Here is a 26,450-nt window from a genome sequence, read left to right as displayed (position 1 = left end):
CAGGTTATTTTAACAAGACTATGGGACATACAAAACTTAATTCAACACTTCATATTAGGGAAACATGGTACTGGTTTATGCGAAATATGCCAAGTAAAGGAAACAGTTCAACATGTGTTATTTTGTTCCAGGTATGAACAGGAAAGAAAGGATTTAATAAGTAAACTAAAGGAAATGCGATGCAAAGAATTTACAATCAATAACATATTGAACACAAAACAAGGATCCAGGGAAATTGTAAGGTCAGTTTTAAAATTCATAAAGCATGGTGTTGGTCTAGGACTAGAATATAGTCCTCTTTTAACATACTTCTAGTCAGACTGAAATCACTTCACACTCCAGCACAGGTGGTGGCGGTATGCACCATAAAGTTGGTATGCAACCCGCCAATAAATCCATGGAAGAAGAAGAAGAAGAAGGGGCGGGGCCAGAGGGGTACTGGCCAGAACTGAAATCTGATTGGCTCCTGAAGTGGCCTTGGCCTGTCAATCATGATCTCGCGCGCGCTCATGATTCGAACAAGGACGTGTTGACGAATCAAAAGCATTTCAAGTAAGTGTTAAAAATGAATGTGCACAGTTCAGCTAAGTGATAAAGTGCAACCTTTAACTTTAAACGCCGTTGAAGCTACTTTAAAACTCCTGCTAAAATAAAAGTTGAAATAAAACGGGATCTAGCGAGTGTAAGATGGGTTTGTTTGCAACATTAGCATGTAGCAATGATTAGTATCGACAGATAGAACAATTGGCATTTTGTTTATAATTATAGTAATATAAAGATACTCACGGTACGTAGAGTTGTGTTAAAGTGTTTGGTTGAAAATAAATGTATAATTTTTTATGTTGGGCTATAATTAACTGAAGTGAGCCAGAAAGAGAATAAACAGGGCAATGTCTTGCAATAAGGATGAAACTTACTTTAAGTTATTTATTTTTTATTTTTATTCCAGATGTTTATTATTACCGTTTCGCATTTTAATTGTCATTAAAACCTAATTACAATATTGCAATAATGTATGTTCTAATCTAATTCATACTCGAAGCCAAAGTGTGCCTTCGTGCATAAAGTACAAGTTAGACTTTTCTTTTATTAGAGCTTTCAAAATCTAACAATAGTGGTATATAAAGACAGTTTTAGAGAAAAGTAAAAAAAAAAAAACCATATATATATATATATTTACATTTAGTGCTGTGAAATCGATTAATTGCATCTAACAAAAGTTTTTGTTTACATAATATTTACATAGATATTCTGTACTATAATATATACACCATGTAAACGATTTTTAAGTTAGATGCACGTTTAATCAATTTGACATTTTACAGCATTTTGTTTTTGAGATTTATAAAATGTCTTGTTTACGCATTGCTGAACTTCTGATTTCAAAATTAAAAACAGTGGTTTATGATCACCATAATTACATTTTTAAATGGAAAAATTCTGTAGGCTAATATTATGTTGTTGATCACAAAATGTACAAATATCACAACATTTTACGAAGAAGATAACTACGTGCAATAAACACAAACACACGATTGCAGCAATATATGGTTTTTAGAATATTGAAAAATAATGTATTTTTACCTCAATCTGTAACAAGCCTCATCAGATCATAAAATAAGTAGTTTCTAACATTTGCTGGATTAAAAAAAAAGTTTTATAGCAAAATCATTATTCATTTTCTAAATTGTTGTCTGTTGATGAAAAAGCTTTGATGGGTGTAATAATTATACAAGAATACAAATTGTAGCAGCACGGAATAGGAATAAAGGGACAGAAATTGTCTAATTTTAGTATCTTTGTTTCAGACCTGATGACCGAGACAAAGTGAAGTGGAAGGGAAGCGCCTGTGGGATCCGACACATCGACAGAGAGACGTACTCTTCCTCCTGATCTCAGTGCGGAAACACGGAAATCAGTCTGTTCTCTTCTGGTCTGGCTGTTAAGAGGTGATGCACTCTTTTATCATGTACGTTACATAAGAAAAAAAGAACAAAACCTCATACTTTGATTTACGTTATTACTGAACACATTTTCTTCAGGCAACTGGGTTTAAATTGTGTATAAATTGAGAAAACTTGTGAGAAAACTTGTGACAATTCCCATTACATACATAGTGTACTTTAATTAACCCTTCTTTGACTTCTGATTTATGAAATCTTTCACAGCAAAGTTTTGGTCTGTTAACACTTCCATGACTTCCTAACTTTACTTTTCTGATATATGGAATATTGTACAATACATTTTGGCCAGTTAAACCTTCCTTAACTACACTTTTCTGATTTGTGAAATCTTTCAAAGTACAGTTTTGGTCTGTTAACCCTTCTTTAAAACTTTCACGGGCTGCTTTTCAAGGCCGATTTAGTTTTTTTCATTGAGTTTGACCTGTCGATTCTGAATTAATTTTTTTCTAACCACTTTACAGCTAACACAAATATTTATATTTTCTATATATTTTTTTGTATAAAACCCCATATCCTTTTACCCAAACTGAATTAACAAGTTTAAATAGGTACATTTTCTAGAAATATTTTTGAGTCTTTTGTTTTCTTTTCTTTTCCATTTCTGGTTAACTCACTAGACATGCTTATTCTTTGAATTTTAGGCACTTTTATTGTGTTGAAATCATATTTATTTTGTCCATCAAAAGTGTGCTTTCACTTTAACTGAGCGTGAACAGTGCTGGAACAATAGAGTCGATGCCGAAACCCACTCTTCACTGCTGCTCGTGCGACGCTCCTGGTCCCGGTGTGAATGCGCACATTGACTAACGTGCACGCTGAATGCACCCCGCTCATGCTTGTGGTGTGACCCTTATTTTTACTGCACACGTCTGCGGCGCGTTATGGCTCCAAAAAGTTTTTATTCTGTCCTCCACGCCAGTGTTGTAGTACTCGAGACTCGGACTTGTCTCGGACTCGGTCTCGAGACCATATTTTAATGGTCTTGGTCTTGTCATGGACTCGTGTGCATTTGGACTCGGCATTGACTCGTACTCGAACATTTTTTTTTTAGGACTCGGACTTGTTCCCGAGTCCACTCGAGTTCAATTCAAAATATTTTTCATGATTATTAATGTATGTTAATAAAATATTTCTTTGAATTGATTGACACGCCCAGTGATTGGTGATTTTCTAGTGCGCAACTGCGCATGACAAATTGTAATAAAATTACTTTTAACACCACCTACTATGTGGCCTTTTTGCCCTAAACTGATCATATTTTTTAAACTCTAAGTAAATTCAGTAAAATTAAAAATAGGATTTCTTTAAGTAAATAAAAGTAAATTAGGTAATAACCCTCACTGATCTCGGTCTTGACTCGGACTCGACTCTCTCTGGTCTCGACTCGGACTCGAGTGAGGTGGTCTCGACTACAACACTGCTCCACGCGGTGCCAGCTCACACCAGGAGCATTTCAGAAGCAAAGCCACTGGATGCGCGAGTCCATGCGATTTGCCTGTCTGACATGGATTGATTTCTGGGTTTCTACTTTACAGTCTATGGTTTCTACCAATTGGTGTGCAATACAATTTGGGGTCTGCACAGGATGTTTATTTTGAAATTGACAGTGTTTTTTTACTTTTATTTTGTATTTACGGTGCAGCTTGGACGCGGCGTCCGTCAAAAATAGATTTGTCACCCATCTTTAGTAAGGCTCGCGGAGAGCTTCTTTTGAAACTGGCTGGTGTAAATCAAGCGTGCCGCACAAGCACTGAAAATTGAAGCCAAAATGCTTTGATCGTCCCCCGGTGGCCGTATCTAGTATAGGTCATAAACCCCGCCTCCCCGTGTTATTCAACGTCACGTGAGACAATTAACAATTACACTTCACAACTAAACAATTAAATTACACTTCAAATATCTTTTTTCCAAAGATGATTTCTGTCATTTACTGTAGTCTTTATCATGCTGATGTAATTTCAAGTGTTTGTTTTTAAAATAGGTTTGTTCTTAGTTAGTTATTTGTTGTGGTGGTGTGGCGTCATTTTTAGAGCGAAAGAAGGTCCATTAAATACACAGGAGCTAAACCATTTAGGGCTTTATAGGTCAATAGTGGTACTTTGTAATTGATACGGAACTTAATAGGTAACCAGTGTAGAGATGATAAAATCGGTGTTATATGATCATATTTTCTTGACCTAGTAAGAACTCTAGCAGCTGCGTTTTGTACTAACTGTTGCTTTTTTATTAAGGATGCAGGACAACCGGCTAATAAAGCATTACAGTAATCTAATCTAGAGGTCATGAATGCATGAACTAACTTTTCTGCATCAGAAACAGATAGCATGTTATGTAGCTTAGGCAATGTTTCTAAGGTGGAAAAAGGCTGTTCTTGTAACATATGAAATATGATTTTCGAAAGACAAGTTGTGGTCTAGTATAACACCCAGGTCTTTTAATGTAGTGGATAAAGTAACAGGACATCCGTCTATATTAAAGTTGTATTGTAAGAGGTTTTGTGAGTAGTTTTTTGGACCAATAAGTAATACCTCCGTTTTATCTGAATTTAATAACAGGAAATTACACGTCATCCAGCATTTTATATCTTTGAGACACTCTGTCAATTTAGATGAGTTAGTGTTTTCGTCTGGTGGTGATGAAATATATAATTGAGTGTCGTCAGCGTAACAGTGGAAATTAATTCCGTGTTTTCTCATAATATTACCAAGTGGCAGCATATATATTGAGAATAGCAGAGGGCCTAAAACCGATCCTTGCGGTACTCCATAGTCTACAGACGTTATCTTTGATTTTTCCCTGTTTAAACAGACAAAATGATAACGGTCCGATAAGTACGATCTAAACCAGCTTAATGCCTGTCCCTGGACACCAGTGTAGTTTTGTAGTCGATCCAAGAGTATTTTACGATCTATAGTGTCGAACGCAGCGCTAAGATCAAGTAGGACTAGTATTGAGACACGGCCTTGGTCAGAAGCTAAAAGTAAATCATTTGTAATTTTAACTAGCGCAGTTTCTGTACTATGATGCGGTCTGAAGCCTGACTGGAATTTTTTCATAGATATCATTTTCTTGCAAAAAAGAGCACAATTGAGCGGACACTACTTTTTCTAGTATTTTGGACATAAATGGAAGATTTGAAATGGGTCTATAATTTGCCAAGTTATTTGGATCATTTGGTGGTTTCTTAATGAGAGGCTTTATTACTGCCAGCTTGAATATTTTAGGAACATGACCTTAAGATACAGACAAGTTAATAATATTGAGGAGAGGCTCTTCCACTACAGGTAACATTTCTTTCAGTAGTTTAGTGGGTATTGGATCTAATGAATATAATGTAATAATAATCAGCTGATTGTCTCACAAACGTAGCCTGCACATTTCTCCCCACATAGCAAACCCATAATACAGTGAGGGAGAAGAACCACATGAAACTATGCAACTATAATTTTTTTCTAACAGGGTAGTAAAATCGCAATGATCCGCATGATCGCAAAGGTGCGATCAAAAATGACATGATTGTAACAGCGCGTGCGCGCCTCCGCATCCCATAGACACCATTTAGTACACACAATAGCCTTTTTTTCTGATTTTGAAAACTCTTCGCGATTGACTTAAAATGATCAAGATCGACGGGTTGGTTATTCCTGTAACATACTGTTTTACGGTCGGTCAATAACAAGAGTACTAATCAGTAGGGCTGAAACGATTAGTCAACATTGTCGACAACGTCGACTAAGAAATTGTCGACAAATATCCTTGTTGTCGAGTAGTCGTTTGATCTCACGTGACTAATGTAAGGGCGTACAATATCACGATTTGACCACTACTGCGCTGTAGCGCTAGAGTGTAATGCAGCCCTTTACAAATGCTATTGCGGTCAAAGAAAAAACAGTGCGAATTATGACGGAGTGCAAACGAATCTGAACTAGCAAAGTTTGGGAGAGTTTCGCAAAACTTCAAACCAAGAAAGCTGTCGTGTGAAATACATGCAAGGCGGAACTTGCTTTTCACAGGAGCACAACATGCATGTTGGAGCACTTAAAGAGGAAACATCCCGGCAAAAGAGAAGCCGGTGAGAATTGAGTGTTCTCCAGCTGGAGCTAGTGGTAAATCTCTTTATTAGAAAATAAGGGTGCTCCGATTGATTGGTCGCCAATCACAATCGGCTGATAATTGCTTTGGGATGTGTGATCGGCGGTCTCTATAAAGGCCGATCAGATGACGCAAAACTCGGGAGACAAATTTTTATGCCCTGGTAAATATGGCTTCAGCAGTCTGGCAATTCTACAAGGTGTGTGAAAAAGCAATTTACTAGCAATCCATATGCAATGTGTGTACCACGCTGCTTTCCGCTTGTCAAACTGTGCAGCCTATCAACCCGTAAAATCACTGGAAAGAATAGACGAATCCGACGAGCGTTCTGTGTAGGCTGCCATCTTGTGGCAACGCCATTACTGAGCTGTTACACAGGCATATAGACATATGCACCGGTATGTAAACAAACCTCGGTGATAACGCGAACGCACCCTCGATGACAGCTACAGCCAGGCAGAATGACTTGTTGGTTTGATCTGTGACTGCAGTGGCCTCCAGTCACAGATGAAGGTACAAACGATCTTACAGATTAACGTTATTTATGAAAATAGCTTGGCAAGCTAGCTAGGCTAACGTTTGCTAACGAGGAAACTATAAAAAGATCTGTCCATTTGGCAACAATAAATAAATAAATGAATGAAATCAAATAAACAAATTCATGTTTTTCATTTGTGTCCATTATTTATCTCATTTTCACATTGCAACAGGCAAGGGTAAGGTAACGTTACAGATAGAAAGTATACATAATATCGACCAATTAGTGTTTTTAAACCATGGAAAGAGGTCAATATAACAGCAGGAAAACAATTATGTCACATAACGTTACATTTAGCTCAGGAAAGCCATTTAATGACCATAGCATGTTAATTGAATAGAAAAAATAGCAAGAGAGGAGATTTTGCTGATCACTATATCACATATTTACTATATTTTTTTTACTTATGTCATTAAATAATTGTTATTATACGCGAATGTCCACGTCTTGTACTCGCCCAGGAAATCTGTAAACCGTACGGCACCAGACAGGGGCAGTCGACCCGGGGTATTCACAGTGTTTTCTCTTCAAAATTTAAATTTTACTGCCACCATTGAAACAATTTATAACGGAAACTGTTTACCCACTCGACATTATACAAGGGATAACGTTGTAACGTTAGTGACAGTCGTAAATCGCGGGCTGTTTATTCCAGTGGACGCAAGTTGCAACTAAAACAATAGGAGGCAATGGCGCAACGCTACCCAGCAACAGCTCAGTAATGGCGCCCCGCTTACTTCCGGTAGTTTCGCCGGATTCGTCTATAGAGTCTGTCCACAACGGCGATAGATTGAAGTGCACGTCCGAGTAAAGACTGCGCGAGATACAGAGAACACTGTATCCACTGATCGCCACGGCAATGAGCGCGCAGCTTGAGTTCAAAAACAAACACATTTTAGTGCTAGATTTCGATTTGATTTTGAATCCGCTGCTAGTTAACTGGAGATGTTTTATTTGTATTAGGTACATCCGTTACTAGGTACATTTGTATTAGGTATACATCCATGCAATTCTTAATCTGTTTAAAATAATTCAAATATTTATGCGTAAGAAGTAAGCTTTGGGAGAGGAATTAATCTAAAAATCTCTACTCTCTCTTTCTCTATCTCTCTCTTCTTCTCTAAATACCCACAAAATCTAACTAAGCATCCCAGAAAAAAAGCAAAGTTCTAGATATATACAGATGTGGAAGTTGTTAGTTATTTGTATTTTTTGTTGCTGCTGTGCACTTTAAAACCTGTGGTCCTTTAAGTGCATAAGCGATGATTACGCGGGGGATGTGCCCCCCCCCCCCCCCCCACACACACACACACTTTTTATACAATGTAAATTCGTCCCCCGCACTTTTTCATAGGGCAAGTGTGTCAACGACAAGCTGAAGTTTTCGCAGGTTTGTATACCCTACATCGAGATTTAAAATCCAAAGAGTCAAGGATAGTTTATCTATATACGTGACTTTCACATTTCCATGGTAATCAGTCACTCATGATTAGACCCTCCCTCCGCCGCATCTCATCTCCTCCCCCTCCCTTCCGTCCTTCCTGAAATAATTGTGAACGTGCATAGTTCTAGCTAATTATATCCTTGTGTGGGTTTGGCGAACATAAAGCATCAATTTAGATGAAAAAAAAAACAATTTAACGTTACCCACCTGTCCAGCAAAAACTGGAACTGGAAAAACGGACTGGAAGCCCTTCTGCCGCCGGAGTTCTCGCCATCGTTCAAAAGCTTTGCTACCGATGTAAATTCGGAACTTCGCACGTTCTTTATCCGACTCCTCCTTCTTTTTAATTTGTTCTTCAGAACGACGTCTATTTGGTCGTGTGTCGGCCATTTTTCAAACTTCCCTCTGATGCTTCGCTGCTCTCCTTCACACACACACACACACCCTTCATGTGCACGCGCAATAACCCCCCAGACCCACCCTCTAATACTTCTTGCCAGTGATTGGCTGGAACGCTGTTTGTTAGGTTTCGTGGTCCGGGTGAGACATGATTGTTTTGTTGCTGTTTGTGGAGCCTGTGGTGTCTACAGAGACCGCGTTTTTTTACAGTGTGTTTAGGGGACAGGCAGCTAGCCGATAGTGAGGAGACGTTTGATGTATGTGACAAAAAATGTTTTGGCCCCACATCGCTTAGAGAACCTTTAAACTACTTAGTCAACACTAACAGTAGCTGCTGTTTGGTTTTCATATTGCTGCTCTCCTTCTAGTCACTTCTGAACCTGATGAACTTGACACTTCTGAACTCTTGATTAAAGCTCAGGGTGACGGACGGGTTGCCGGATATCACAAAAAGAGCAAAACAAGTCCCTTAAAAACGCAGTATAATAAGCACATATGGTAAAAATAGACCGGGGAACACATTTAAACATAACTAGTATTACTAATATCCTACAAAATTAAAAGGAAGTAACTAATTTATTATGAATAGAATAGTTCAATATAAAATATTTAGATATTATACTGTTATTATATTATTAACTGATTGATGAAGTAAAGCAATGCATGAGACTGAAAATTATTCAGCAACACTTTTTTTAAAGTTTAAATGTACCGATGAGTTGTATTGAATATCAGTGTGTTGTGGGAAGTTCATCAAAAAAATGATGTTTTGTTTACTATATTTTGCTATCAAAATAGTTTACCAATGAAATAATTTACCAAATAAAATAAACATTTATATTTTTTGTTATAATGATTTCTAATTCTAAGTATTTTGACGATTTTTCGAGGATAACTGTGTATATATATATATATATATATATATATAAATAACTATATTGTGAAATATATTGTTATTGTGAAATATATTGTTACTGTGAAATATAAGCAGTTATACCATGAAAGAAACTTTTGGTCACTCCGCCCACCCCTACTCTGCGTCATCCTTTCTAAAGTCCTCCTTTTTGCCCCGTCTTCACTAAAACGGCCTTCGGAGATTTAATGCGCAAAACGGGGAGCGTTTCTAAACTTCTCCGTTTTAGGTCTTTGTTTTGCCGTTTTAGTCTGAACGGGAGGTGCAAGCATATCAAAAGATAAAATAAAGTGTAGTAGTGTGGATGGGGCCTAAGCAGTCAAGTGGAAAGAGGTTTCTTTTTTCTTTTTCTTTAAATAAAAATAAAAACATGACTTGGTAAACGACATGTTCAGATAACATAAATGGAGAAAATTCTCAATCAGCATATGCTCTTTGTTCTCTCTGGTGCCTTCATCGGACCGGTTAACGGACTAAAAATGACTAATTTGTTAAATTCATTATTTAGTGCTCTGAAAGACTGAACTGTGAAATATTTCTTAAATCACAATAGTCTTTGAGCCTAGAGCGTGACCTGACTAGTGACCGGCTTTCAAACTTAGATGCTGATTTATTTAATGGCTCGAACAATTGGGCCGTTTCAAACTGCAAACTATTCTTGGCCGACGCCTTAAACCGTGGATAATCTCGAGTGATTGTAAGTGTGATGATCATCTGCTAAATGAGCAACAACGACCACAATTCACTCCTTCAGTCAGTGAAACTACCACAGCTGTTCATGAGAGTTTAAATGCTGGGGAATATCCATCTTCCCACAGAAGAAGAAGAAGCAAGCAGGAGGAATTACTCCAGGAGAAACTACAGACATATTATTGTAAAGATGGAGATTAAGGAAGAACCCTGCAGAATAAAAGATGAAGATACAGAGGAACAAATAGGTTGGTGTTTTCCTTCATTCTCTTTAATGACTGATGAGGAACATAAAAGACCAATTCACACAGACAGACGCAGATCCATGCAGTGAGTCACCAGATTACGGACATCACGATACCAAAAACTAGTAGTCTGTAGGACTGACACCACTATATGGTAAAAAAGAAAAAAAAAACATACTTAAGTTACTTGAACATTAACAACAATATTTAAACATTAACTGCTTTATATGTTTTATACATATTTTTATACATATTTTTTTTAATAAATGACAATAAACTCAATTTTTGCTCACTCACTTTTTTATTAAGTTATTTGTTGCCATAATCAGCAATAAAACAACGATTAAACACATTGGAAGCAGTAGCATAAATAAAAAAAACTATAGATTAAAGATAATTAAGCAATGCTGTTTATTTTCTTCAGGTATATGTCTCACAGTAGTATTCAAGTAAAAATACCACTATTTTTGATTGTTTGATTGTCATTATTAACACAGACAGCCAATAGTTTTAAAGGCTGATGTCACTTCAGACGTAATGAATGGGGACATGCTTTTACACATAATTAATAATAATTCATTACATTTATATGTATTTATATATACATCCTGGTCACGTTCATGAGAGTTTAAATGCTGGGGAATATTCCCATCTTCCCACAGGAGAAGCAGCTACAAACTACGGACATACTATTGTAAAGATGGAGATTAAGGAAGAACCCTGCAGAATAAAAGATGAAGAGACAGAGGAACAAATAGGTTGGTGTTTTCCTTCATTCTCTTTAATGACTGATGAGGAACATAAAAGACCAATTCACACAGACAGACGCAGATCCATGCAGTGAGTCACCAGATTACGGACATCACGATACGATACCACTATATGGTAAAAAAGAAAAAAAGTTAAACATTAACTGCTTTATATGTGTTTATACATATATTTTTTTTTTAAATAAATGACAATAAACTCAACAAAATGTTTGCTCACTCACTTTTTTATTAGGTCATTTGTTGCAATAATCAGCAATAAAACAACGATTAAATACGTTGGAAGCAGTAGCATAAATAAAATCATTGAAATCTATCATTGAAATATTAATTCTAATTTAAGCTATTTTTGATTGTTTGATTATCATTATTAACACAGACAGCCAATAGGAGGATATTTGTTGACATCATTGTACGCATGCGCGAGTCATTGGGTGGCAAGAAAACAATAGAATGACCGGCTGTAAAGACGCGACAAGCACTTTCAAGAGAGTTTAGCAGGCAAAATCCACAATATATAAGCACTTTAATATCTGACGACCGGAGGAGGTTTGGAGAGAAGCTCAAAATTTGTATTGGTGACAAAATTGAAGTTATTCAAAGCCCATATGTGATTTGGGATGTCAAAAAACGTCAGTCCGACTCGTCCGTGTCTTGGCCACTATAATCTGCTGGGGAGACATTTATTCCAATTTAATAGAAACCCCTGGACCCTTCACTCATGAAAGATTAAAGGCTTTCAAAAGTCGGGAGGCCTATGATTATTTTGTTTCTCGAAAAGTTGTGTCGATCTTTTCTGCCAAACAGAAAGCAGTGATAGTGCTAAAAGCAACATGACATCATGACTTTTGTTTAAACATACACGCCACTTTCAAATCAAGTGGCGTGTTATCTTTATGCATTTTGAGCTATGCGTGTATGTCTATGCAATTAAATGAAGCGAAACGAAGCAAAATGTAGATCTACATCTGGGGAGCGATATGGTAACGTTAGGGGAAGACTCATAAATGGTATTATCACAGTGACGGGTAGGTTTAGGGACGGGGTTGGGGTAGGTCATATTTATATACAGTAATGTAACATTAAGTCAATGGTGTTCATAAACACGCTGAAAAGCGATTATGCGTGTTGGAAATACGAATTGGCGTGTTATACATACGCCATTTCATGAGATCAGTCTAAAGCCCTATGGTTAAAGCAGAGGTAAAGTTAGGTTAGACCTGGCCAAGCAAAGTTACAGCGTGATTCGCATCTCCCGTGGGTGATCGCAGAACGGAGAAATAATCACTGCTCACTGCAAAGCCGGGTAAGTCTTCATTGATCAGTGTTCTTATTTATTTAAAATGAAATGAAGAACTTTTTATCAGGCTCCCAACAAGCCGTACAATCGACCACACAGCAAGAGTGAACCATCCTCTTCTCTAAATCCTCCTCCAAACATGCAAAACAATCAAATTACAGGTATCTAGCGGGATTTCTTGCCACACGATTCCCATGATGCAACGCGACAAACGTAAACAATGACGTCACAAAAGATCCTCCTTTAGACAGCAGTTTTAAAGGCTGATGTCACTTCAGACTTAATGAATGGGGACATGCTTTTACACATCCTGGTCACATTCACGTTCATGAGAGTTTAAATGCTCAGGAATATTCACATCTTCCCACAGGAGAAGCAGCTACAAACTACGGACGTACTATTGTAAAGATGGAGATTAAGGAAGAACCCTGCAGAATAAAAGATGAAGAGACAGAGGAACAAATAGGTTGGTGTTTTCCTTCATTATCTTTAATGACTGATGAGGAACATAAAAGACCAATTCACACAGACAGACGCAGATCCATGCAGTGAGTCACCAGATTACGGACATCACGATATGATACCACTATATGGTAAAAAAGAAAAAAGTTAAACATTAACTGCTTTATATGTTTTTATACATATTTTTATACGTATTATTTTTTTTTAAATAAATGGCAATAAACTCAACAAAATGTTTGCTCACTCACTTTTTTATTAGGTCATTTGTTGCAATAATCAGCAATAAAACAACGATTAAACACATTGGAAGCTGTAGCATAAATAAAAAAAACTATAGATTAAAGATAATTAAGCAATGCTGTTTATTTCAAATATTAAATTACTCTGCATAATCATAACTGTATCATTGAAATATTAATCCTAATTTAAGCTATTTTTGATTGTTTGATTATCATTATTAACATAGAGAGCAGTTTTAAAGGCTGATGTCACTTCAGACTTAATGAATGGGGACATGCTTTCACACATCCTGGTCACATTCACGTTCATGAGAGTTTAAATGCTGGGGAATATTCACATCTTCCCACAGGAGAAGCAGCTACAAACTACGGACTTACTATTGTAAAGATGGAGATTAAGGAAGAACCCTGCAGAATAAAAGATGAAGATACAGAGGAACAAATAGGTTGGTGTTTTCCTTCATTCTCTTTAATGACTGATGAACATTCAGATGAAAACTCACTTACAAAATCTAGACACTAGACTCAGCTGTGAAGTCTTTTTTTGTATATAAGCTCACTTATTACTGTTTGTTCATTTTTGGCTTTGATTTCAGACTCAATGGAAGTAAAAACAGACAAGCGCCAACAGTTTCAAAAACCTCAACAACTAAAAAATGGAAATGCTGCCATTTCACCGACCGAAGAAAACCACAAACAAAAACTAGCTGAAGAGAACAGCAAACACAAACTAGCTGAAGAGAAGCGCAAGCAAAAACGAGCTGAAGCGAACCGCAAACAAAAACAAAAACGAGCTGAAGAGAAGCGCAAACAAAAACTAGCTGAAGAGAAGCGCAAACAAAAACGAGCTGAAGAGAAGCGCAAACAAAAACGAGCTGAAGAGAAGCGCAAACAAAAACTAGCTGAAGAGAAGCGCAAACAAAAACAAAAACGAGCTGAAGAGAACAGCATACACAAACGGGCTGAAGCGAACCGCAAACACAAACTAGCTGAAAAAGCTGTATTCAAAGGACCTTTTCCTTGCTCTCAGTGTGGAAAGAAGTTCATGCTTAAAGGAAACTTAAATGAACACATGAGGATTCACACTGGAGAAAATCTGTTCTCGTGCTCTCAGTGTGGAAGGAGTTTCACTCTGATAGGACACTTAAACGTGCACATGAGATCTCACACTGGAGGAGGATCGTTCACCTGCTCTGAGTGTGGGAAGAGTTTCATGAAGGAAATAAGCTTACGTTTGCACATGAAATCTCACACTGGAGAAATGTTCACATGCACTCAGTGTGGAAAGAGTTTCCCATCCCAAAAAAGGCTCAAAGCTCATTCGCTCATTCACGCCGAAGTGAAGCCGTTCAGCTGTGATCAGTGCGATAAAACATTTTTTGTTATATCAGGCTTAAAATCACACCTTAAAGTTCATTCTGGTGTGAGGCCTTACCTTTGTTCTGTATGTGGAAAGAGTTTTCCACATCTGCCTTATTTTCGATTGCATATGAATTTTCATAATGGTGTGAAACCTCATTTGTGCTCTTACTGCGGGAAGACCTTCACTTTGTCCAGCGACTTGAAAAAACACCAGAGGATTCACACTGGAGAGAAACCGTACAAGTGTTCACACTGTGAAAAGTGTTTCTCTCAGATAGGAGCCGTGAAATCTCATGAGAGAACTCATACTGGAGAGAAATTGAAGCGAAATATTCATAAGAAAAAGCGTTGCCTGAAGTTGTCTAGTAAAAAAAGAACTTGTTCAGATCCGTCGCTTTCAAGCAAGTAGAGTTTGCTATTCTGATAAAGCAAAATATGGTATTCTTGCAGCAACAGCATCTGACGGAGAAATCTGTGTGTTCAATTCAGGGAAAATTGTTTAAAGTTGTAAATTGTGAGGAGGTCAAAATGCCTCAATTTAATAGGAATGCTTTAGTTTCTGTTGGGGAGTAAATGTAGTAAAACTAACTGATTGATCATGAGTCTGTTAAAGGTGGAATACCTAAGATTTTTGCATTAAAATATACCAAAATCACAAGGCCAGTGTTATATATTTAGTTAAGATAATAACTTACAATATTCCAAATGTTTCAAACAATGTTTAAATCGCGAGAAAATTGAGATTTTAACCAAGGAAACGGGGCGTGTGAGCAGGGGTGAGCTGGGAGTCGCCAGTCAATCGCGTCATATCCGCTTACCTCGGTTTCCGCTCGTACTACGTGTAGTCCTGGACAAATGCGGAAGTTGTAGTTGTGCGTTAGCGTCTATCAAGCAACAAACGTCAGCTTGTTTCGCGCATTTATTATGGAATGGAGCACAATTATTCTTTTCATTTATTCTCGGAATGTGAACTGATGGCTGTAAAGGGGGTCGCACACCGGACGAGAAGCGCCGCGCCACGTTTAGGACAACTCCACAGTAACGTTATCGAACACCGGACGCACACTTTCTCATCAGTGTATGGCCAGAAATATTGTATGTTTAATGACAGGAAATGAAGATAATGTCTGTTCTATGTTATGATTGTACTGTACAATTAAATACAATCGTTGCTGAGTCTGCATTCTGAAAACTTTACCTCAGATCATCCGTTAACTGAATTGAGAATCTCACCTGAAAATAACATCAGCAATTGTCATTCAAGCAGCTGAAATGAATGCAAAACTAAATGCATATTGGAGCATAGGGCGAAGTCAGGATCCATTAGCAACGATTTGAGAATTGTTTACAAAACTATGTAAATGGCGCTCTGTGGCGCAGCAGGATTTTGAACACGGTCCTGAGGCGTTGCTGGGCGCCGCGGACAGACGCCGAATGGCACCGCCAGTATGTGTACACTTAAAGAGAATAATGTGTTCGAATTTTAAATAGGGACTTTAAGCAACAGCCTCTGGTGGAACGGCAACGGCATTCTGACGGTCTATTGCGCATGCGCGACATTAACTGCTCCTTCGCGACGTTCTACTGTAACCGTCTACTACGGGAGAACAGCTGATTTGCCGTAGTCGTTAATACGTGACAGAATAAGAAAGTTAATGTTATGGTTTAGGTTGTGTGGCATTGTAATCGTTTCTGTATATTATTAAATGCCAAAATCAACCCTTCTCTTACTTTTTAAAATCGCTTTCTTTTTGTATTTAGTCTTATGATTACATTATCCCCTATGCCGTCCTCTTTACTGTTGCTTAGTGATGTTTGCGCTCTTTAGCTACGGCAGTTAACTGTTTACTTCCGGCTGCCGTTGCCGTTCTATCAACAGCTGTTGCTTAAAGTCCCTAATATGTGACGCGACGCGGCGCTGAGCTTCTCGTCCGGTGTGCGACCCCCTTAACGTTAATTTTGTGAAACTGTAGCTGTGGTTGAATACTTGTACGACATGAAAAGATGTGTCAAATGTACATGATTTTTTATTTTTATAAAGTTACCAAAAAGGAGGACCAGCCACGTCAACTCCTTGCAAGAGACCTGCCCCTTCAAACCCTCTCCATCATAGCTTCGTCTAGTGACTCGTACAGTAACATCTGTGATAACTAATTTACTTTTAAACATGACTTCTCTTGCGGTTATTTCAGTTTAAGGAAAAACAAGCATGTAAACGCAACATTTATAGAAATCGAACTTTACCTCATCCATGACAATATAATTTTCGATTCCCGTCTGACTGATTTATCCACGGTGGAGTTGAAAACAACAGTTCCCATCATTCCGCGTTTCTCCACGTTGTCATCAAGCAAAGCCGCTGTTGTTGTTTTGAATGTAGCGCCCTCTAGCGCCATCTAAATCTTAGGTATTGTAGCTTTAAATCTCCACCCACATGCTGAACGAGTTTAGTTGTTTTAGTCTTTTAGTTTATTGATTTAATGAAACAAATTTCTTCAGGCAACTAATCAGAGTTTTGATTGTAGCTATGCATTGCAATGAATTAGCTCTGCTTTAATAAATCACTGTTTTTTAAACATAAAAAGTGCAATTTTCTTTCACAAAAAAAACACAAATTCTGTTCTGTCTGTGGAAGTGTATTGAAAAAAAATTCATACTCGTACCATGATAACTTTACATTTGTGGTGTTATCTAGCATAAGGAATTTCACTAACTATTTTCACATTCAGCAATGTCAACATGTTTAATGTATAATATGATAACGAAAACGGTTAGTGAACTAGACTGAACAATTTCAGTGTAACAGTAAGATCGTAGGAAGTAACATTACTGTACTGAATGTGTCTGGAAATGTGTATTATAAACAATATGATAGTAGCTGGATGAGTGATATTAGACAGTAGATCTCGTACATAAAATAAAAGTTGCCTCATAAAGCACCTACTTTTTGTGATCCTGGAACAGTCTTTTGTGTTCATTTCATGTCTAATATATGTTGTAGTTTACCTTGCTATTTCATTACAGTTTAGCATTATTTCACCATATCTGAAAACTTGTAATTTATCGCAATAAAAATAGCGGAGGTCTCTCCATAATTCAAACGCTCTGCCGATGTTGATTTGTGGTTTCGTCTTAAGTCGATCCGATTAACGTTTGGCCTGACGAACTTCAGCAGATACATTTTTGTTTTGCGTTTTTATGTGGAGTGTGTGTTGTGCTGCAGTGTGTGTTGTGCTGCAGTGTGAGTGTGTTGGAGTCTGTGTTGTGCTGGAGACAGGAGTGTTTTGGTGTTATAAGACTCGGTCCCGTTGCATAGACTGTAAATAAAGGAGAGAGGCTCGGCAGCGCGCATGCACGTCACATCCAAAGTATTTCGCAGAAAATCCGACCCGGAGACTTCACATAGAAATAGGAATACTGGCCTTCAGAGGTAATAGCAAAACCCCACAAGTGAATCATTGTAATCTGTGATTACAACCCCTTTACACACAGGAAATAAAAAAGGATTCATTTTAGAAGAAAAGTTACATATTGCACCTTTAAGAGAGATGCCACTAGAAATTAGAAGGAAAATATGAATGATGAATTACTGGGCTAATCTCAAAGGACAAATATGTTTTTACAGAAGTGATGGGAACAAAATAAAAGTTGTAGAATAAGCTTTGAGAAAAAAAAAGAAAGTAAATACTATCATGATGAGTTGGGTTATGTAATACTTCAAGTAGATCTGAATTTGTTGGAGGCCAAAAACAGCAGACTGGCACATTAGCATGAGACTGCAGTCTTATAAAAGCACTGATGAGAGTGTTGAAAGTCTGGCTGGGGACACACAGCCAGCTTAGTTCCATAATGAACAACGTCAGAGCAAATAAAAATAAAAACATGACTTGGTAAAGACATGTTCAGATAACATAAGTGGGGAAAATTCTCAATCTGTCAGCATGTGCTCTTTGTTCTCTCTGGTGCCTTCATCGGACCGGTTAACGGACTAAAAATGACTATTTTGTTTAATTCATTATTTAGTGCTCTTAAAGACTGAACTGTGAAATATTTCTTAAATCACAATAGTCTTTGAGCCTAGAGCGTGACCTGACTAGTGACCGGCTTTCAAACTTAGATGCTGATTTATTTAATGGCTTGAACAATTGGGCCGTTTCAAACTGCAAACTATCCTTGGCCGACGCCTTAAACCGTGGATAATCTCGAGTGATTGTAAGTGTGATGATCATCTGCTAAATGAGCAACAACGACCACAATTCACTCCTTCAGTCAGTGAAACTCCCACAGCCGTTCATGAGAGTTTAAATGCTGGGGAATATTCCCATCTTCCCACAGGAGAAGAAGCAAGCAGGAGGAATTACTCCAGGAGAAACTACAGACATATAATTGTAAAGATGGAGATTAAGGAAGAACCCTGTAGAATAAAAGATGAAGATACAGAGGAACAAATAGGTTGGTGTTTTCCTTCATTCTCTTTAATCACTGATGAGGAACATAAAAGACCAATTCACACAGACAGACGCAGATCCATGCAGTGAGTCACCAGATTACGGACATCACGATGCCAAAAACTAGTAGTCTGTGGGACTGACACCACTATATGGTAAAAAAAAAAAAAACATACTTAAGTTACTTAAACATTAAATGCTTTATGATTTTATACATATATTTTTTAAATAAATGACAATAAACTCAACAATGTTTGCTCACTCACTTTTTTATTAGGTCGTTTGTTGAAATAAAACAATGATTAAACACATTGGAAGCAGTAGCATAAATAAAAACTACAGATTAAAGATAATTAAGCAATGCTGTTTATTTTCTTCAGGTATATGTTTCACAGTAGTATTCAAGTAAAAATACCACAAATACCACATAAATTGAATAATCAAATATTAAATTACTCTGCATAATCAACTGTATCATTGAAATATTAATACTTATTTAAGCTATTTTTGATTTGATTGATACTTTTACACATCCTGGTCACATTCACGTTCATGAGAGTTTAAATGCTCAGGAATATTTACATCTTCCCACAGGAGAAGCAGCTACAAACTACGGACATACTATTGTAAAGATGGAGATTAAGGAAGAACCCTGCAGAATAAAAGATGAAGATACAGAGGAACAAATAGGTTGGTGTTTTCCTTCATTCTCTTTAATGACTGATGAACATTCAGATGAAAACTCACTTACAAAATCTAGACACTAGACTCAGCTGTGAAGTCTTTTTTTTGTATATAAGCTCACTTATTACTGTTTGTTCATTTTTGGCTTTGATTTCAGACTCGACGGAAGTAAAAGCAGACAAACGGCAACAGTTTCAAAAACCTCAACAACTAAAAAATGGAAATGCTGCCAATTTACAGACTGAAGCGAACCGCAAACAAAAACTAGCTGAAGAGAACAGCAAACACAAACTAATTAAAGGGAACAGCAAACAAAAACTAGCTGAAGAGAAGCGCAAACACAAACTAGCTGAAGAGAAGCGCAAACACAAACTAGCTGAAGTGAAGCGCAAACAAAAACAAAAACTAGCTGAAGAGAAGCGCAAACAAAAACAAAAGCTAGCTGAAGAGAAGCGCAAACAAAAACTAGCTGAAGAGAAGCGCAAACAAAAACAAAAACTTGCTGAAGAGAAGCGCAAACAAAAACAAAAACTTGCTGAAGAGAACAGTAAACAAAAACAAAAGCTAGCTGACGAGAACCGCAAACACAAACTAGCTAAAGAGAAGCGCAAACAAAAACTAGCTGAAGAGAAGCGCAAACAAAAACAAAAACGAGCTGAAGAGAACAGCATACACAAACTGGCTGAAGCGAACCGCAAACACAAACTAGCTGAAAAAGCTGTATACAAAGGACCTTTTCCTTGCTCTCAGTGTGGAAGGACGTTCATGCGTAAAAGAAACTTAAATGAACACATGAGGATTCACACTGGAGAAAATCTGTTCTCGTGCTCTCAGTGTGGAAGGAGTTTCGCTCTGATAGGACACTTAAACGTGCACATGAGATTTCACACCGAAGGAGAATCGTTCACCTGCTCTGAGTGTGGGAAGAGTTTCATGAAGGAAATAAGCTTACGTTTGCACATGAAATCTCACACTGGAGAAATATTCACATGCACTCAGTGTGGAAAGAGTTTCCCATCCCAAAACAAGCTCAAAGCTCATTCAATCTTTCACGCCGAAGTGAAGCCGTTCAGCTGTGATCAGTGCGATAAAACATTTTTTGTTAAATCAGGCTTAAAATCACACCTTAAAGTTCATTCTGGTGTGAGGCCTTACCTTTGTTCTGTATGTGGAAAGAGTTTTCCACATCTGCCTTATTTTCGATCGCATATGAATTTTCATAATGGTGTGAAACCTCATTTGTGCTCTTACTGCGGGAAGACCTTCACTTTGTCCAGCGACTTGAAAAAACACCAGAGGATTCACACTGGAGAGAAACCGTACAAGTGTTCACACTGTGAAAAGTGTTTCTCTCAGATAGGAGCCGTGAAATCTCATGAGAGAACTCATACTGGAGAGAAATTGAAGCGAAATATTCATAAGAAAAAGCGTTGCCTGAAGTTGTCTAGTAAAAAAAGAACTTGTTCAGATCCGTCGCTTTCAAGCAAGTAGAGTTTGCTATTCTGATAAAGCAAAATATGGTATTCTTGCAGCAACAGCATCTGACGGAGAAATCTGTGTGTTCAATTCAGGGAAAATTGTTTAAAGTTGTAAATTGTGAGGAGGTCAAAATGCCTCAATTTAATAGGAATGCTTTAGTTTCTGTTGGGGAGTAAATGTAGTAAAACTAACTGAATGGTCATCAGTCTGTTAAATCTCCACCCACATGCTGAACGAGTTTAGTTGTTTTAGTCTCGTAGTTTATTGATTTAATGAACAAATTTCTTCAGGCAACTAATCAGAGTTTTGATTGCAGCTGCATTGCAATGAATTAGCTCTGCTTTAATAAATCACTGTTTTTTTTAAACTAAAAAAGTGCAATTTTCTTCTTTCACAAAAAAAAAACAGTACAAATTTTATTTTGTCAGTGGAAAGCTGATATATAGTTAAAATATAAGAAAGATCTTCATTACAAGGTCTTGTAACAATGTGGTAAAAAAAAAACAATAAAAACTAAAGATTAATTCACTGAATAATTCATTAAAAAAATCAAATACATAATAAAAATCAATACGAATGTCATACAGGAAAATATTTCAAAGGGGTTTTACACTAATTTGCTGGCAACTGTATTATTTTTTTTAGTAGTATTTCATATTGTGGTATTTCAGCGTTGATCCGCTCAGACGTGTTAAAATATTTATCTGATGCAAGTAAAAACTACTAATCATGGGCATGCATCTCTGTATTCATCAAATGAGTATATATATTGATTTTAATATTTTATCTCATTAGTATAAATAGCAAATTGTCCTTAAAAGATAAAAGTGACTCTCATAACATTGTTCTTATGAATGTAAAAATTAACGTGAAGCGATAGATGTGATCTGACATTATGAGATTCTGGCGCATTAAAGTTCCAGTATAAATTACTGATTTGTTTCATATTTTCTATCTTGCAAGAGTTTCTTTATGAAGTCATGTTTATAGTTAATATTACAGATCAGATGTTCCTCTAGATGGCGCCATTTATTAATAGGAAGATGCGAGAAACAATTATTAAGGTAGAAGAATGGGCGTATTAGGGATTAAACAGTGATTAGTTGTTCCAGAAGAGAGTCTGAGTACGGAAGCCCTGAACCGCAACGCAAAAAAAAAAAATGTAAAAAACATAAAACGAAAACCTAGCATTTCGAGATTAAAGTCGAAATGTTTCGAATTTCATCTTGAAAAGTTTCGAATTTAATCTCGAAACATTTCGACTTCAATCTCGAAATGCTGGATTTTTTTTAACAATTATATATATATATATATATATATTTTTTTTTTTTAGATTAAAGTCAAAACTGACTGGATGGAGATATCCAGCTTTATGAATGAATGAATGAATGAGGCATTTATATAGCTCTTTCATATGTGTATTTTTTTTTTTTGGTTCAGGGCTTCTGTGTTTGAGAGATCACTGGAGAAGGTTTTTACATTTTAGGGTTTTTATTTTGATATGAAACTTGCATGGAATGAACATGTAAACAAAATAGTGCAGAAATGCCAGAATGGGGGGCACGTTTTTCTTCATTAAAACAATTTATGTGGCACTGATCCGGTGTGTATTTGATTATGGTATGTGGTGGTGTATGATTTAGCCTCAAAAACCTTGTTGGCAAAACTCAATAAAATAGTTCAAGCTATGAGACACACATTCTGGATTTACAAGTCTTAAAGGTGCTAAATGTAGTTTTTAGCGGCCTCTATCTGTGATGTTTCAGATTGCAACCAATTTTTACAGGAGCGCTCGTGCTCGAACACCAGTATCGGTTTTAAGGGGGGGGGGGGGTGGTTCACGTATCGCGTCTTTTTTGCACTCGAGGTCGTTATTTTAAATAGGCACACGGGAAGCGCGCTCATAAACATTTCAGCACGTTCACGCAAACACGTGGGTGTTTTTTTTTTCTCTTCTCCGTAAATAAATCTTTTAGCAGAGCTACAGCAAGCGTTTTTCTGTGGTGGAAATACATTAGCTACTAAAACTTCTTTGTCGTTGTGGTTGAGCCCAGTGCATGTTTGTACTTATAGCAACGACAGCCATGGGGAAATCGGACTGAATTTTAGTATTAATAATTAAAGATAAGCTACTGTGCATTATAAATGTCAGGAATGTATCTTTATTGACTCATTATTTTTATAGAGATGATTTAAATGCTGAAATATGAGGTTTATCTTTTTATAAAACCTTTTTTTGTGTTAACCTTTCATTTTAAGTTTATAACATAAAAGACAGTTTACAACAAATCTTTAATGTTATTAACTTGGTGAATTGATTTCATTGTGTATTAGGGTTTTTGAACAAGATTCTGTGCATGTGATCATTTTGGCCACTATATTCATGAAATGAAAATAATTAATAATTAAAAACACATTTTCAGTTAACACAGTCAATATTCTCAGCATATACTTACATTTACAGACAGCTCAAAAGATCCAGAGCGTAAGACAACTGGGGCACTTTTATAACTCCAGATCAGTGAAATAAAGCGAACATATAATAATTTTGGCATCTAAATGATGGCAATACTCTTGGGTAGAGTAAAAAAAGAGAATAAACCTGTAAAATAAACCTGTTTTCATTTTTTCCGACTCTGTAATATCAGTTTTAAAGAACTTGAGATTTTTAAATCAAGCCACCAAGAGATTCTGTTTAGTATATTAAAATACATTCAGTAATCTTTCAAAAATTAAATCTTAGTCAGTTGTATTTGGGTTCCAGCACACATGAGGAAAGGGAAATGAGGATGTGGATAAATAAGCAAAACAGGCTTTACAAAGAGAAACAATAGAGATACAAGCTCCATTGAACAGGTCAGAAATTAAATTTTTATTTTTATCTGCAATAAAGCGATTATTTTTTTTTTATTTCTTTATGGTCAATTAACAAATAACAAATATAAAAGATAAGATACAGGTAAATCAAGGAAAGAAGAGGTTATGACATTCCAATTTAAATAGCAGACTTGAAACAATATAGAGAATCATCCAAATGGGTTATATGAACAAATGTCATGTTAAAGAAATTGCCTCTGATTCTTGAATGCATCAAGTATGCGCAAGAAAGGAACGAAATTATATGAGAAATGAAGAAAAATGGAAAAATTATGATCGATTAAATTGTATCCAAAAAAATTAAAGGAAGCAAATGTGCATGTGAAAAATCACACAGATAAAGGTCAATTATATTTCATTACGAAGTTTAACTTTTCAAGATCGGCTAGAATATATTGGCAGCATCTATTTAAATGAGAAACTTTCACTTTAGCGCGACGCATTTCCTGTTATCCGCCATTAGAGGCGCTCGAGCAACTGAAGCAATGACACCATATGGCAAGCCAGTATATAAGGAGCAAATATTATAGTTACTTAGATATACAGACGGATCTAAAGATGAAGAGGATAAAGTAGGAATAGGAATATATATACCAACAATGAATGTAAGTATTGGGAAAAGATTACCAGATCAAGCTTCGGTATATACAGCAGAGATGATGGCGATTATTGTAGGATTGCAGTGGGTTGAGGAAGTAAAACCAGCCAGAGTGTGTTGTGTTGATTCTGCAGCAGCCCTTTATAGTATTCAAAACATGAAATCTGATAGAGAAGATTGAATGCTTGAAATCCAACAAAGCTTATTTAGACTACAGAGACTAGGAATAGACATGAGATTTTGTTGGGTTCCTGCCCATGTAGGTATTAAAGGGAATGAGGGAGCAGATAAAATAGCTAAAAAATCAACCAGGACGAACGATATCATAAATACACCCATTGGAAAAGGAGAAACTAAGGCGATAATCAAAAAAGAAATAATAAAGAAATGGCAGGATAGGTGGGATAAGGATAAAAGTGGAAGGAAATATTATAGCTTGCAAACATCTATTAATGTCCAGGGGGTAAATAGAAGTAACAGAAGTGAGGAGAGCGTTTTAACCAGGCTGAGATTTGACCACACAGGTTTAAATAAAACGAATCGGTTACCTAACGTATCCTCGGTTCTCTCTAGATGAGGGAACGAGTATTGCGTAAGCTAGCTTACGCTATGGGAAAGATTCATCTTTTCTGAGAAGTTGAAGCCAAAAAATTATTCCATAATTTGTAATCATTGTCAACGCAGTATCTCTGAGGCAGACCATGAGCGGGGCTAGCTAGCAGCTCATTGGTTCGCTCAGAGAGAATGCACGAGCCTATGGGAGAGCGGCGCTGAGCCCGCAGCCAATGAGCGGTAGGCGCTCGCTCATTGCGTCAGAGCCCGCCGAAAGGGGCGTGGCTATAGTGTATAAAACCGGCTCTCCCAGGGCTGGACGTTGATTTCTTTCAGCGTGAAGCGAAAACACTGGTGGCTGGTCAAGCACGGCCGGGAACACAATACTCGTTCCCTCATCTAGAGAGAACCGAGGTTACGTTAGGTAACCGATTCGTTCTCTTACGAGAGGTTCTCTCGTATTGCGTAAGCTAGCTTACGCTACGGGAACAACTGGTCAACGCTGTGCGCGCTATGTAACCACTAAGCATCCCAGGGGGGAACACCGGGGAAAAACTTAAGGTGGAAGAAGACAATAAGGCGGCCAGCATAGCGGCCGTTCTAATCTAATGCATACGCCCATAAGGTGGCCGGCATAGCGGGCCGTAATCGTATAATGCATAAGCACATAGGGGAAGCACAAGGGGCGAGCCGGTTGTGATAGGACTCCAAATAGTGCAGCTTCTTATAGGAGAGCTGTATCGTACTAGACTGCCAGTAATTTAGCCTGTAAGGCGGGGACTTCCAAGTTATAGAATCTGACAAAGGTGGACGGGGAGGCCCATCCCGCAGCCACACAAATGTTGTGAATGGAAATTCCGCAGGACCATGCCCACGATGAGGCCATGCCTCTGGTGGAATGAGCCCTGACGCCCAGCGGGCAAGGCAGGTCTTTAGAGGCATAAGCAGAGGCGATAGCGTCCACTATCCACCTAGACAGTGTCTGTTTAGAGGCGGCTAGACCCTTGGTGCGGCCGCCGAACGTCACAAACAGCTGCTCCGAGCGTCTGAACGCAGAAGCACGTGTAGTGTACACTCTCAGAGCCCGGACCGGGCAGAGGCGATCGGCGTCACGTTCGCTATCGGATGCAGGCAGAGCCGATAGAGAAAACACTTGCGGCCTGCAGGGGGTACCAATCGCTTTTGGAACATAACCGTGTCTAGGTTTAAGAATGACAATAGAGTCATTAGGTCCAAACTCAAGACACGCGGCGCTCGAAGACAGCGCGTGAAAATGTCCCCCACGCGTTTTACTGAGGCGAGGGCAATCAGAAAAACGTTTTTTAGCGAGAGATATTTTAGATCCACGGACTCGAGTGGTTCAAACGGAGGGGCTTTCAAAGCTTCTAGAACTATAG

The 26,450-nt window shown here is 37.5% G+C and overlaps 1 protein-coding gene across 5 annotated transcripts; it reads left to right on the top strand.

Annotated features, from left to right (window-relative positions):
* The first annotated feature begins 466 nt into the window (after window positions 1-466).
* LOC120479985 (uncharacterized) lies at window positions 467-25,406 on the top strand. 5 transcript variants are annotated; one of them, XM_089123838.1, is made up of 7 exons: window positions 467-552; window positions 1,809-1,949; window positions 10,175-10,288; window positions 10,948-11,043; window positions 12,723-12,818; window positions 13,404-13,499; window positions 13,650-18,732. In XM_089123838.1, the coding sequence occupies exons 3-7, from the start codon at window positions 10,231-10,233 to the stop codon at window positions 14,822-14,824; spliced, it is 1,521 nt and encodes a 506-aa protein (XP_088979964.1). In that variant the 5' UTR covers window positions 467-552; window positions 1,809-1,949; window positions 10,175-10,230; the 3' UTR covers window positions 14,825-18,732. The 5 variants fall into 5 exon arrangements, with proteins under 5 accessions (XP_088979964.1, XP_088979962.1, XP_088979963.1 ...); XM_089123836.1 differs by having other exon boundaries at window positions 10,172-10,288; XM_089123837.1 differs by having other exon boundaries at window positions 10,169-10,288.
* Window positions 25,407-26,450: the final 1,044 nt, after the last annotated feature.

This window comes from Pimephales promelas, chromosome 19 (genome assembly GCF_988280905.1).
Source record: "Pimephales promelas chromosome 19, fPimPro1.hap1.1, whole genome shotgun sequence".
Classification (NCBI taxonomy): domain Eukaryota; kingdom Metazoa; phylum Chordata; class Actinopteri; order Cypriniformes; family Leuciscidae; genus Pimephales; species Pimephales promelas.
Note: the sequence above shows the minus strand (reverse complement) of the source record. Positions and strands in the feature narration are given on the sequence as shown.

Excerpts from the sequence above, each read along its gene's own strand:
- LOC120479985 (XM_089123838.1), top strand. The coding sequence starts at position 10,231 with ATGGAGATTAAGGAAGAACCCTGCAGAATAAAAGATGAAGATACAGAG. Across the intron at positions 10,289-10,947 it reads AGATACAGAGGAACAAATAG|GAGAAGCAGCTACAAACTAC; the intron begins GTTGGTGTTTTC and ends ATCTTCCCACAG. Across the intron at positions 11,044-12,722 it reads AGAGACAGAGGAACAAATAG|GAGAAGCAGCTACAAACTAC; the intron begins GTTGGTGTTTTC and ends ATCTTCCCACAG.